The 13,631-nt window shown below is 42.4% G+C and overlaps 1 protein-coding gene across 3 annotated transcripts in view; it reads right to left on the bottom strand.

Annotated features, from left to right (window-relative positions):
- Positions 1–13,631, bottom strand: part of MYO3A (myosin IIIA) — a 312,814-nt gene that overhangs the window by 171,080 nt on the left and 128,103 nt on the right. For all 3 annotated transcript variants that reach the window (XM_077490990.1, XM_077490992.1, XM_077490991.1), the window contains exons 13-14: positions 9,883–9,966; positions 751–953 (exon numbers count right to left, since the gene is read on the bottom strand). In XM_077490990.1, the coding sequence (XP_077347116.1) occupies positions 751–953; positions 9,883–9,966 (287 nt within the window). The remainder of the gene's footprint in view (positions 1–750; positions 954–9,882; positions 9,967–13,631) is intronic.

Raw genomic sequence — 13,631 nt, 5'->3', positions numbered from 1 at the left:
GAAGACTGGATCAAACAGCCTTTTTACACAATGTAGAGGATTAGCCCCTTAGGTTCCACAGTGAGTATAACAAGCATGCTTTACTGCATATGCAGACTGATTTTACTGTTTAGTAACACTTTCAAGTGATAATAAAGTCTTGTTTTATTTTTGTTAAAAATAACAAACATGCTATACTTACCTGCTCTGTGCAGTGGTTTTGCACAGAGCAACCCAGATCCTCCTCTTCACAGGTCCCCCTTCGGCACTCCTGGTCCCTCCCTCCTGTTAAGTTCCCCCATAGCAAGCTGCTTGCTCTGGGGGCACCCGAGCCAAGCTGCAGCTCCCTGTGTCCATTTAGACACGAAGCAGTGGTCCGGCCCTGCCCCCTTTCTGTACTTATTGGCTTATTGGTTAACAGCCATCTCAGTCAATGTAGAGGGAGAGTCCTGAACAGCCATGTCTCTCGTGCAACATCGCTGGATTGAGATGGGGCTCAGGTAAGTATTAGGAATGCTGAGGGGGCTGCTGTACACAGAAGTTTTTTTTATCTTAATGCATAGAACGCATTACGATAACAAACCTTCTGCCTTTACAAACACTTTACCTCTAGACAGAGGTTTTAACTCTTCCCCACTCCAAAATTAAAAGAAAAAAGTGGATGAAGTTGGTATCGTGAGAGAAACACGGGAGCTGTTAATATATTTCTTTATTTTTCAGCAGTCAGACATGGTCTTGACTCAATTCCACAACATCGCGTACAGCACTTACATAGCTTGGTGGACAACCCTGGACTTCTCGAGCAGGTACTCTGAAATCTGTGCTGCTACCACTGTGCCATTCTTAGCAAATTTCATTTCTAAGTATTTCCCAAAGCGACTTGAATTCTCATTAATGATAGTGCAGGCATTTCCGAAGGCTTCAACTAGGTTATTCACCTGTAAGATCTTCTCCTGTAATGTCCTGTTATTTGCCTAAAAATTAGAAGCAACAGTAACTAACATGAAAACCAGTACATGCATTAAACTAGAATCACTTAGACCAAGCTTTGTTCATCTGCACATACACCTTCTAAGGCTGTACACTATGATGCAGAAGGTTTTGCATATATTGTATTTGTTGGGACCCTGCCCTATACTGTTGTGTCTCTAATTAAATGTGTTTGTTTCTAGGCTGTAACTAGCCTGAGCTTTTGTTTACCTTTTTTCTTGGCTCTGTTTTCTTAAGCTTGGTACACACTCAACCCAGTGGGTTGAACGCAAAAATCTGTCAGCTCCGGTTGGATCCACTGTACTAACTATGCAAAGCTGGTACAGCGAACTCCCCTGCTGAATTGTTGTGATGGCCCCTCCCCACCAGAACACTCCAATCAGTGCTCTACATCATTGATTGAGGGTGCTGATTGGGAGTCAATCGGCTGCTGGTTTTCCAGCAAGCTCGTCTGACAGAAGCTGGCCAAATGGTCCTTGTTCAGAGGTATGGTTTAGCAAATTATACATTTTAGGTCACCATTCCAGAGTGTTCTCTCCATCCTTTTCTCTCCAAAAAAGGATGGGTGTTTAATGTGTCTCTCTACTTGTCCACAAGCTCAGAGCATGTGCCGGAGTCCCAAGGGCAAAGCAGCTGGGCAGGGTAAGGATCTTTTTGTTAATACATCAGAATACCTGTCCTATTTTATGCTATTTTGGGGTATTCTGCACCCCTAAACCCTCTCTCCTACAATTGAGTTCAGCAATAAAAGGAAATAAGATTAAAATGACTGATGACCAACTAATATTTCACTCCAATATACACTACAGGCCAGATCCTGGAATTGAAATGCTAGCCAGCCACACTACCTAGGGCACCATTTTGCACCACCCCAAGAGAAGGAATGGTGCAGGTATATTTTGGTTTATGCACAGAGCCATCTGAATTTGGGCTCTGTGTAGGACAGCCATTAATCTACTTCAATTTAAAGTAAACCTATCATATACAGTATCTCACAAAAGTGAGTACACCCCTCCCATTTTTGTAAATATTTTATTATATCTTTTCATGTGGCAACACTGAAGAAATGACACTTTGCTACAATGTAAAGTAGTGAGTGTACAGCTTGTATAACATTGTACATTTGCTGTCCCCTAAAAATATCTCAACACACAACCATTAATATCTAAACCGCTGGCAACAAAAGTGATTACACCCCTACATGAAAATGTCCAAATTGGGCCCAATTGGCAATTTCCCCTCCCCGGAGTCATGTGACTCATCAGTGTTACAAGGGGAGCAGGTGTGTTAAATTTGGTATAAATCACTCTCACACTCTCATACTAGTAGTCACTGGAAGTTCAACATGGCACCTCATGGCAAAGAACTCTCTGAGGATGTGAAAAAAAGAATTGTTGCTCTACATAAAGATGGCCTAGGCTATAAGAAGATTGCCAAGACCTTGAGACTGAGCTTCAGCATGGTGGCCAAGACCATACAGTGGTTTAACAGGACAGGTTCCACTCAGAACAGGCTTTGCCATGGTCGACAAAAGAAGTTGAGTGTACGTGCTCAGCATCATATCCAGAGTGCTACCAGCATTGCTGCAGAAATTGAAGGGGTGGAGGAGTCAGCCTGTCAGTTCTCAGACCATACGCCACACACTGCATCAAATTGGTCTGCATGGCTGTCATCCCAGAAGGAAGCCTCTTCTAAAGTTGATGCACAAGAAAGCCTGAAAACATTTTGCTGAAGACTGGATTACTGGAACCATGACCTGGGGTCTCATGAGACCAAGATAAACTTATTTGGTTCAGATGGTGTCAAGCATGTGTGCCTTGTCGCCTATAGTCAAGCATGGTGGTGGGAGTGTCATGGTCTGAGGCTGCATGAGTGCTGCCAACACTGAGAAGCTACAGTTCATTGAAGGAAACAACATGTACTGTGACATACTGAAGCAGAGCATGATCCCCTCCCTTCGGAGACTGGGCTGCAAGTATAACATGATTACGACCCCAAACACACCTCCAAGATGACCACTGTCTTGCTAAAGAAGCTGAGGGTTAAGGTGATGAACTGGCCAAGCATGTCTCCAGACCTAAACCCTATTGAGCATCTGTGAGGCATCCTCAAATGGTAGGTGGAGAAGCGCAAGGTCTCTAACATCCACCAGCTCAGTGATGTCGTCATGGAGGAGTGGCAACCTGTGAAGCTCTGGTGAACTCCATGCCCAAGAGAGTTAAGTCAGTGCTGGAGAATAATGGTGGCCACACAAAATATTGACACTTTGGGCCCAATTTGGACATTTTCACTTAGGGGTGTACTCACTTTTGTTGCCAGGGGTTTAGACATTAATGGCTGTGTGTTGAGTTATTTTGAGGGGACAACAAATTTACACTGTTATACAAGCTGTACACTCACTACATTACACTGTAACAAAGTGTCATTTATTCAGTGTTGTCACCAGTGGCGTAACTAGAACCTTCAAGGCCCCGATGCAAGAAACCATGAAGGGCCCCCCTGAACCCCAGCCAGGGCCCTTCCCTCCGAGTTCGGCGGTGGAACTCCAGGGCGTGGTCACAGGTATGACCTTTGTGAGCCCTGTAGTTCCACCACTGGCATCAGTAGTTTTTTTTTATTAGTTTTTTTTTTATTTTTAGGTGCCCTATTGGGGGACTGTCCTTAGGCAGGATGGGGTCCCCATCCCCAGAAGAGATGAGGTCCTTTTCTCCAGGGCAGATGAAGTTACTGCCCCCAGGTGAGAAGGGGTCCCTGTCCCCAAGGGAGATGGGGGTCCCTGTCCCCACGTGAGAAGGGGACCCTGTCCCCAGGGGGAGATGGAGGGGGTATGTAATAGTGTGTGGGGGATGGGGTCCTCTCACTCACCATGACCAAGCTGAAGGCCGCGCACTCATCCATGTTGGCCTGGGCTCCATCCAGTGTGCTGGACGGGCGATCAGCATATCTCCCAGAAAGACCTTTCATCATCTGTGTATGACGGGGGAGGAGGGGGACTGGCAGACAAGCCTGCAGTGTCCTCCGGGGAGGCGGCTCTCATAGGGCTGCACTGCATCTGTGTGCTTAAAGTTTGTTTACCCGGGAGAAGTATGCAGTGCAGTGTGTGCCGGACTCGGGGGGGGGGGGGACTCTGGCTGGGGAGAACAGACATTGGACTGAGTGGCAATGCATGGAGCAGGAGAGGGGTACTCTGAGGAGCTGGCCGAGGACACAGGTCATGCGGGGAATGCACAACTAAAGAGCAGAAAGTGTGATAGTCGAGCATGGAGCTCTGCTAGTCACCCTCCACCTCCAGCCACCCGTGTGCATGGTGCACTGGTACCCCTAGCTGCCTATGCTGCTGCCGGCCATATGTAGAGGGGGCTGCATGGGCCCCCTGCAGCACAGGGCCCAGTTGCGGTCGCAACTGCTGCACCCCCTATAGTTACGCCCCTGGTTGTCACATGAAAAGATATAATAAAATATTTACAAGAATATGAGGGGTGTACTCACTTTTGTGAGATAATCTATGAAACACAGGGGCTGCCATTGCTGACTGCCTCTTCTGAAAGTGCAACAAAGCAGCAGTTGCAGTGAGGGAAAAAGGTATTTGATTCCCTGCTGATTTTGTAAGTTTGCCCACTGACAAAGAAATTATCAGTCTAGAATTTTATTGGTAGGTTTATTGTAGCAGTGAGAGACAGAATAGAAACAAATATATCCAGAAGAACACATTTCAAATTTTTTATAAATTGATTTGTATTTTAATTTGTGAAATAAGTATTTGACCCCCTATCAATCAGCAAGATTTCTGGCTCCCAGGTGTCTTCTATACAGGTAACGAGCTGAGATTAGGAGCACTCTCTTAAAGGGAGTGCTCCTAATCTCATCTTGTTACCTGTATAAAAGACACCTGTCCACAGAAGCAAATATACAATCAGATTCCAATCTCTCCACCATGGCCAAGACCAAAGAGCTGTCTAAGGATGTCAAGGACAAGATTTTAAGAGTACACAAGGCTGGAATGGACTACAATACAATCAACAAGCAGCTTGGTGAGAAGGCGACAACAGTTGGAGTGATTATTCGCAAATGGAAGAAACACAAAATAACTGTCAATCTCCCATGGTCTGGGGTTCCATGGAGTTTCAATGATCATGTGAACGGTGAGGAATCAGCCCAGAATTACAGAGGAGAATCTTGTCAATGATCTCAGGGCAGCTGGGACCATATTCACCAAGAAAACAATTGGTAACACACTACATTGTGAAGGACTGAAATCCTGCAGCACCCACAAGGTCCCCCTGCTCAAGAAAGCACATGTACAGGCCCAAATTAAGTTTGCTAATGAACATCTGAATGATTCAGTGGAGAACTGGGTGAAAGTGTTGTGGTCAGATGAGATCAAAATCAAGCTCTTTGGCATGAACTCAACTCATCGTGTTTGGAGGAGGAGGAATGCTGCCTATGACCCCAAGAACACTATCCCCACTGTCAAACATGGAGGTGAAACATTATTCTTTGGGGTGTTTTTCTGCTAAGGTGGCATGACAACTTCACCACATCAAAGGGACAATGGACAGGGCCATGTACCGTCAAATCTTGGGTGAAAACCTCCTTCCCTCAGCCAGAACACTTAAGATGGCTCATGGATGGGTATTGACAATGACCCAAAACAAGTGACCAAGGCCACAAAGGAGTGGCTCAAGAAGAAACACATTAAGGTCCTGGAGTGGCCTAGCCAGTCTCCAGAACTTATGTGGAGAGAGATGAAGGTTGGTGTTACCAAACATCAGCCTCAAAACCTTAATGACTTGGAGAGAATCTGCAAAGAGGAGTGGGACGAAATTCCTCCTGAGATATGTGCAAACTACAAGAAACGTCTGACCTCTGATTGCCAAAAAGGGTTTTGCCACCAAGTACTAAGTCATGTTTTGTGAAGGGGTCAAATACTTATTTCACTCATTAAAATGCAAAACAATTGATAACTTTTTTGAAATGCCTTCTTCTGGATGTTTTTGTTGTTATTCTGTCTCTCACTGTTAAAATAAACCTACCCATTAAAATTATAGAATGATCATTTCTTTGTCAGTGGGCAAACATACAAAATCATCAGGGGATCAAATACTTTTTTCCCTCATTGTATATTCAATGGAGTTTTTAACTCGATACCTGGATCAGGAGATCTCATTAAAAATTAACTTGTGATTATTATTTTTTTTTTTTACTGCAATTGGGCTTTCCTTTAAATAAGGTTTGGTAACAAGAAATTAACAAAAAAAAAAAACATCAAAATCATCATCAGATGTTGAGATGTTTCCAAAGATTATGTAACAGAATTCCAATATTTAAGACTTTCTGCTGTAAGTAAATATCATTATTATCCCTTAAAGATTATTGGAAAACAAATATCATTTCTATCACCTTTAAATTAAAGTTAAATGGGCTTGTGTTTGCAGTGAAAATTCCCAGAGCATTACTGTGTAAATTTCAGACCTGAAAGAAGCTTTGTTTATGGCATAGTTTTTAGAAGCTTTGTACTAACTTCTCCAGAGAGAAACCTTATTTACACAATGGCGCACGGTATCCACGTTAATTATAGACTTTCAATAATACAATATTGACTGTTAATAATACAAGCTTTTGCAACCATTAGGCTTTATCCACATGGACACTGAGGCCAGTAGACTGTTAATGGGCTGTGAGTTTATGAGGCTTGAGACACCAGGTGCAATTTCAGTTTACAGTCAGGCCAAGTCACTGTATAGGGACACAGAGGACAGACAGTGTGCAATCGGGGCTGCTCACCCACACAGCAGTCAAATTAGAACAAGTGGCTGTGTCCCTGCAGTTGCTGCATCCCCTTAGGCCTAGTTTACCCTATTGAGCCCGCGTTTGTGTGTCCATGGCAGCCCATTCATTTGAAAAGGCTGCTGTGCCTGCGTTTCATGCTGGAAAAAGGTTTATGCCCCATATTATTAAAGCAGCGACAGGGAAATTGCCTGGTGCTTTTGCTTTTTCACCTAAAACCTTGGACATAGTATGAGGGCAGTAAGTCAGAATGCCATCAGATTGTGGAAGGAAGTCAGGTATGGCGAGGCAAGGACGGTGTTTAAACTTTTGCACAAGCATTCTATGGGGTTTATTGGCATATTCATAAAATTTCTGTCTGGCCCAGAACATAGACTTTGAGATCTTACCTATGTCCATAAACTTAATACGGTTACATAAAGAGACAACATGTAGACGTCCCACCGCAGGGAGAGGAGCAAGCGCATCTCTGCAGTGCGTAATTGGTCAAGTAACAACATTTTTTGGAGAGTGGACTCCCGTTTTAAATGAGATCCAGCAGAGATACATTCGCCCCTAAAAAAAGCCTTACGGGCTTCCCATAGGGTGGAAGTCTCTGACACTGTGCCATTGTGGAATTGAAAAAACACTAGTCAGAGCAGACAAGGAGAAATACAAAAAGAATGGGTGCATGATCCGACCACGTTATGGTGTCAATTTCAGAGGATACCAAGTGTGTTAATCAGGGGGCAGACACAAAGAAATTATCTAGGCGGGAGTAGCGTTTATCCGAGGGAGAATAAACCATAAATTGCTTATGCGTGGGATGTTTAACCCACCAGGAGTCAAAAAGGTAATGGGATCTAATGAATTTGCTGGACAAGATGTGGACAATTTATGGGTATGAGATGGTGGAGTGGTTTGGAAAAGAGTGTGTCTATCTTTAGTTGAGGATATGCACATGTTAAAATCTCCACCTATGATCATGAAGGGTTGTAAAAAGGTGTGCATTTTCTCTGACTGCCAAAAGGGGAATCACCAATGATAAACAACCTGATTGATTTTGTAAGTGGGTAGAAACAGGTCGCAGACTTCATCGCTTAGCCAGAGTAATAGGTGACAGATCACTAAAGATTAGAATTTTTGTACCTTTGTAGTCCAGACAACTTCTGTTACGGGTAGCTGTAATGAGGGTTCCTGTACTCACATAGTAGTGAAAGCGAAGAATAATGTCCCTGGGATTGGCACTTGGTGGTGGTTTGGGAGCCAGAGATGTATGGGCTCTATCAAGGATCAATCAATATCTGGAATGTGGGGGGCCAGGGTGACAAACAGGCCCAAAAGATAAGAAAGTATCTCCTTATCATTTATGGATTCAGGGACTCAAAGGATCCGTAGATTTTGGTGGTGTTTCCTGTTTTCCAAGTCTTCCTGCTATATTTGAATTTGAGAGACTGTTGCTTAATAGCAGCATTATCTTCTTCCAGAACATGTACATATTGCACCAGTTCATCAAATGTATTTTTAAGGGTATCTGTATGTTCCCCTAGTTGAGTAATTTCCCCCCTGAGTTCATGTTTTCTCCACTTTCCTGGTAATATTATGGGTTAAATCTTTTAACAGGGCCTTCAGCTTTATATCTTGGACATCCACAGTGACTACCGCCGTGGGCCCTGTTTGTGGCATCATGGAATTCCCTGTGGATGACCCATCCGCAAGTGCTAGTGGGTCCGTGGGTTCTGACAGGTCATCTAAGTACCCGAAGCCAGGGATTGCGGCCTAAGCAGAAACTGCTCCATGAGCTGTGAAGGCTGCAACTCGGTGTAAGGTTGGTAGATGTGTTTCTGATAACCAATCTTACCCATGGGATGCATGGGCTGTATACGAAAGTATTTGGTGCAGCTCCCATGGTGTTAGGTGCAGTCAGAGCAGAGCGGGAGCCTCAGAAGGAGAGATGGGGACATGGAAATAATGCATCTGCCATCTTATAAGCCGCGCATGCGCTATCCGTTCATTTTTTCATGCATCCGTTGACGATGAAAAATGGATGTCAATCGATCTCTATAAAAAAAATGGATGTAAACGGATGATCATCCATTTACATCAGTTTACATCCTCATTAGTCCACATCCATTTTTTTAATGGATCAAAGCCCTATTTTTCTTCCGTTAACAAAAAAAAACGGACGAAAATGGACAAACAAGTTTTACATCCGTTTTGGTTTGGAAGTGGATGTTAAAAAAAACTGATAAGAAACTGATGAGAAACTGATGAAAAACAGATGTGAACTTCATCCGTTTTTTCTTTAAAGCAGAGTTCCACCCAAAAGTGGAACTTCCGCTCATTTGTCTCCTCTCCCTCTCCGGTGTCACAATTGGCACCTTTTTCGGAGGGAGGGGGGACAGGATACCTGTCTTTGACAGGTATCTGTTCCCACTTCTGGGAGTCTGCCCCCTCCTCCCGCCTGTCGCAAGGCCACTAGGGTTCCCGACGTGAACCTGTAAGGTTACACTGCCGGGTTCCCTTAACCACAATCAGCTACGGTACAGACATCACTGGGCTCCAGTACAAGAAAGTGTACTATTATTAAAAGCCAGCAGTTGCAGTATGTGTAGCTGCTGGCTTTTATTTATTTGGGCGGACCTCCGCTTTAAAGAAAATGTGACTGAACTGATGTAATGAATGGTCCACATGTGTTAAAGGGGCCATAAGGTTGAGTATTCCCCCCAAAGCAGCCTCAGCCTTGTCCCAGAGAACTGATGGATTGGACACAGAGCAAAAGCACCCCATGTGTGTCCCTTGTAACCAAGTGCCTAACGTAGCCCAGAAGAACCTACGCAGGGCAGGCCTTTCATATGACCCAACACTTGGCGCCCGAGTTCATGGGAAAACATGGAGGACATGAAAAAACAATTATACCACTACCCCACCTGCCCACATGTATGCAACTCTGCAGCTGAAGAAGCTGAAACCAGAAGGTCCAGCGGCGATGCTCCACAAATGTAGCAAAGCTATTTTCCATAAAAGTGGCAGACTTTACTTTGCCTGCACATTTTTAAAAAGTGTCAGAATTCCTGGCGTTTCGGTTAAAATAAAACAAGCAAACAGATACAAACCAATATAAAAAAATGTAAAAAATGTATTTACCTTTCCAAGCACAGTGAGTTGCTGGACTAAGAGATGAGCTCCCTCTGTCTTTCCTGCCCCACTTTCTCCAGAAATAACTATGCACTGTTATCAAAAGAGCAAATATAAGTGTATTTTGCTATGATGGAAATCAAAATATAATGCATCAATGTTAGACATTTTTAACTGTTCTGGTTCTCTGTATGTTAAATGGAAGAGCGTTTATTAGGCTGAACAAAAGCACAAAATATACACAAAAATATATGAAAAAATATATATGTGTATGTAACTACCAATATTCAAGTTATGCTATATTAGCCCTCAGCCCAAAATTAATATTTGTTTTTGAAGTTCTGGTTTACACAGAAAATATATGATTTGCTTATATTTTCTTTACCTGTCATGTTCATAACTAAAAGTAAAAATATCATTTTTTTGAGTTGTTTTCACTTTAATGGGAAAAAATAGTAAGCAAACAAATGGTATAAACAGTTGCTAAACAAGCCATATTGTAACCAAATGACGTTATTAAAAGTTACCTTTGTTTTTAATCTGCAGTGCAGTAATTTTCTGTAAATTTTAATACAATATGACACATTGGAGGTGTGTGTGTGTGTGTGTGTACATAATTGGTGTATGGACCAACCCTAGAAAAGTAATTTCCTGCTTGTGTGATTGGCTGACTGGTTTTCCCAGATTTTAGGCACTCTTTGTAACAAAAACTTTTTTGGTGAGATATTCCCAAAGGGTTACTTCTTAAAGGATGCAGACACTGCAACTTTCCTCATTAGTACACTACAAGTAGAGAGATTTAACCACATGCTGTTACCTTACAGTGGTAAGGTAAGAGGACATCCACACGTTACGCTGCACAGAAGCCAGGAAGTGACTTGCCATCAACACTCCATGCCAGAGAGTTGTCACCAGCGCCAGCACTTTATTCTTTGCTAACACTGTTTATATACAGTCACCAATTCATCCTGCACTTCATATTTTATGGACACTATTTACTTTTATCTGTGTTTTTTTCACCTATGAAAAGTCTTGTCTCATTTATTTATATGAATTTATTTCTATAAGATGAGCATGTAATACGCTTTTATACTTTTTTAAGGATTTGCTATGCATTTATTATATGGATTACATCTTGTAGCATTTTTAATTGAGCACTCTTTTCACTTTATTTTGCACATTATATGGATATATTTTATCACTGTTTTATTTGAAGAAGAATATGTTGCGCATGTGATACGCCTTCTTTATACTTTCAAGGATTCGATGTATATTGACCAAAGGGAATTGCTTATTTTAAGTGTATCTTTTACCGAGCACTTTTGCACTTTATTTGCACATTATTCAATTTACAGCACAGCACTATCTTTATTTTATACTTTATTTGGGTTCTGATAATTCCTTCAGTGTTTGCCACAGTATATATATGTACAGATTTGGTTAGGGTGGGAATATCATTTTATTTTATTTCCAATATAACTGGATACTAACATTTATAGGTAAAGTTGATCCAGGGAAAATCCGATTGCCTCTCGGGGAAAAGGAAGGAATTATTGGATCATGCTTTGCTGGGTTTTTTGCCTTCTTCTGGATCAACTGTGAGTATATGGGATTGTATGATATTATTTTTTATTTATTTTTTATGGTTGAACTGGATGGACTTCTGTCTTTTTCCAACCTGACATGAAGCTCTGAAACTATTATGTAGTATTTTTTAATTAAAAATTTCTTTGTTCCTCCCTCCTTTGCAAGTAGAAGAAACAAAGAGATTGTTCCCTCAATATAGAGCCATGTGTTGTTTATCAACATAGGGCTCTGGGCTGGGATTGGACACAGCCAATCAGCAGGTTACGGTCATGAATTATTGGCTGGGACCTGCTGACAAAATCCCCAAAATCAGGGGGTTGCATGTGTGCGCCCTGTACCTGGAAGAGGCCAGCGGTGTACAGGTACGTTGCTCTGCCTGTAGGAGCCGCCCGTCTGCAGTACAATAAGGGGGTTTCTAAAGAGGTTGAAGTAAAATTAAATAAAATTGACAATACATCCTTACAGTTCCCTTTTAAGACAACAGTTCTATCATATCTGCTGCAAAAAGAGGATTGAGAACGCAGTCCCAGCGTGTCTTATTGCCTATGGCTTCAATCGCGTCACCGTTATCATAATTCTTGGTGCTGAGCTGACACAGATTAGAGGAAGGATTAACTGAGTCACAGAGGGACACGCTGAGTCATAGGGAAAAAAAATGTAGCTTTACAAAATGCATCAGTAAAATTTCATTAGCATGCAAATAAGCACAAACGTCTGGAAGCCCCATTTGAAGGGCAACATTTCATTAATGACAAGGTCAACCTGAACGAAACGGAAACTTCCAGGAGGTTTGTAGAAGCAAGCATTAGAAATCATCCCCCAGCTCCCTATACTACTCTGCTCCCAGCTTATCTCATCCGTCACTGAGTACATGGGGGGTCTAGGCTTTTTTAATGATTATTTTTGTTTTTTCATATGTAACAAAGGAGTAAAAAATGTCACTCAAACCTGAATTATTACCTTTGACTACAGTAAACTCTTTAGAGCTCAATCTAAACCAGAAATATTTTTTTGTTTTGTTTAGAGAAGTAAAGGGTTAGAGCCACTGTCAGTTTTTTTTATCTTGTCACCCAACTGGCTGTTGGAAGTGCAACAGCATGTACTATGCACTCCGAACTATAGATGGCGCTGTAGTGATCTACTAGCACCTGTGTGTTTATGTATTTATGTATATTCTGCACAGGAACGAAGTTTTTTTTTTCCATTCTCCTGTAATGCTGTTCTCACACATGTATGCTGCTCTTATATATATATATATATATATATATATATATATATAAGTCTCCATTCCTCAAGATCTCAATCTCTCATCTTAACACATAACCAACACTCCTGAGATTTCCTCTTCTTTTGTATCAGAACTAGAAATTATGGGAAATCTCTCCAACACAGGCATAGACAAAAATAAGAAATATGCTTAGTAGAACCAGGAAGGGGTATAACATCTGACAAAGTTTTTATTGCTGTTTGAGTCGTTCTGTTGTTGAGGTATTCGCTGTATGGGTAGGGTTGCCACCTCATCCTTTAAACCTGAACACATATGAATTACGCAGGTTCTAAGGCTAATTTAATGCTAATAAGGCACCAAGTTTATTGACCACCTTAACCACTTGCCGACCACTGCATGCCGACATACATCGGCACAATGGCAGCAGTGGGCAAATAGGCATACCTGTACATCCCCTTTAATTGGCGGAGCTAGCAGGTGAACGTGCCCATGGGTCCCGCGGATTCGATGTCCTCCATTGTCCCACGATCATGTCACGGAGCCGCAGAACGGGGAGATGCCTATGTAAATGTCACTAGGCATTTCCCCATTCTGCCTAGTGACATGACAGGGCTCTACTGCTCCCTGTCATCAGGAGCAGTGATCTGTCATGTCCTAGGTAGCCCACCCCCCCACCACAGTTAGAATCACTCCCTAGGACACACTTAACCTCTTGATCACCCCCTAGTGTTTAACCCCTTCCCTGCCAGTGCCATTTTCACAGTAATCAGTGCATTTTTATAGCACTGATCCCTGTATAAATGACAATGGTCACAGATCGCTGGCATTACTAATAAAAAAAATAATAAAAAATGAATAATGAAAATGCCATAAGCATCCCCTATTTTGTAAACGCAATAACATTTACGCAAAGCAAATGGGCGGCAAATGGGCGGCAAATGGG

The sequence above is a fragment of the Lithobates pipiens genome, unplaced genomic scaffold (genome assembly GCF_037356315.1).
Source record: "Lithobates pipiens isolate NorthernLeopardFrog02 unplaced genomic scaffold, aLitPip1_a1.2 Scaffold_19, whole genome shotgun sequence".
NCBI lineage: Eukaryota > Metazoa > Chordata > Amphibia > Anura > Ranidae > Lithobates > Lithobates pipiens.
This window is presented reverse-complemented; position numbering and strand designations above follow the sequence as displayed.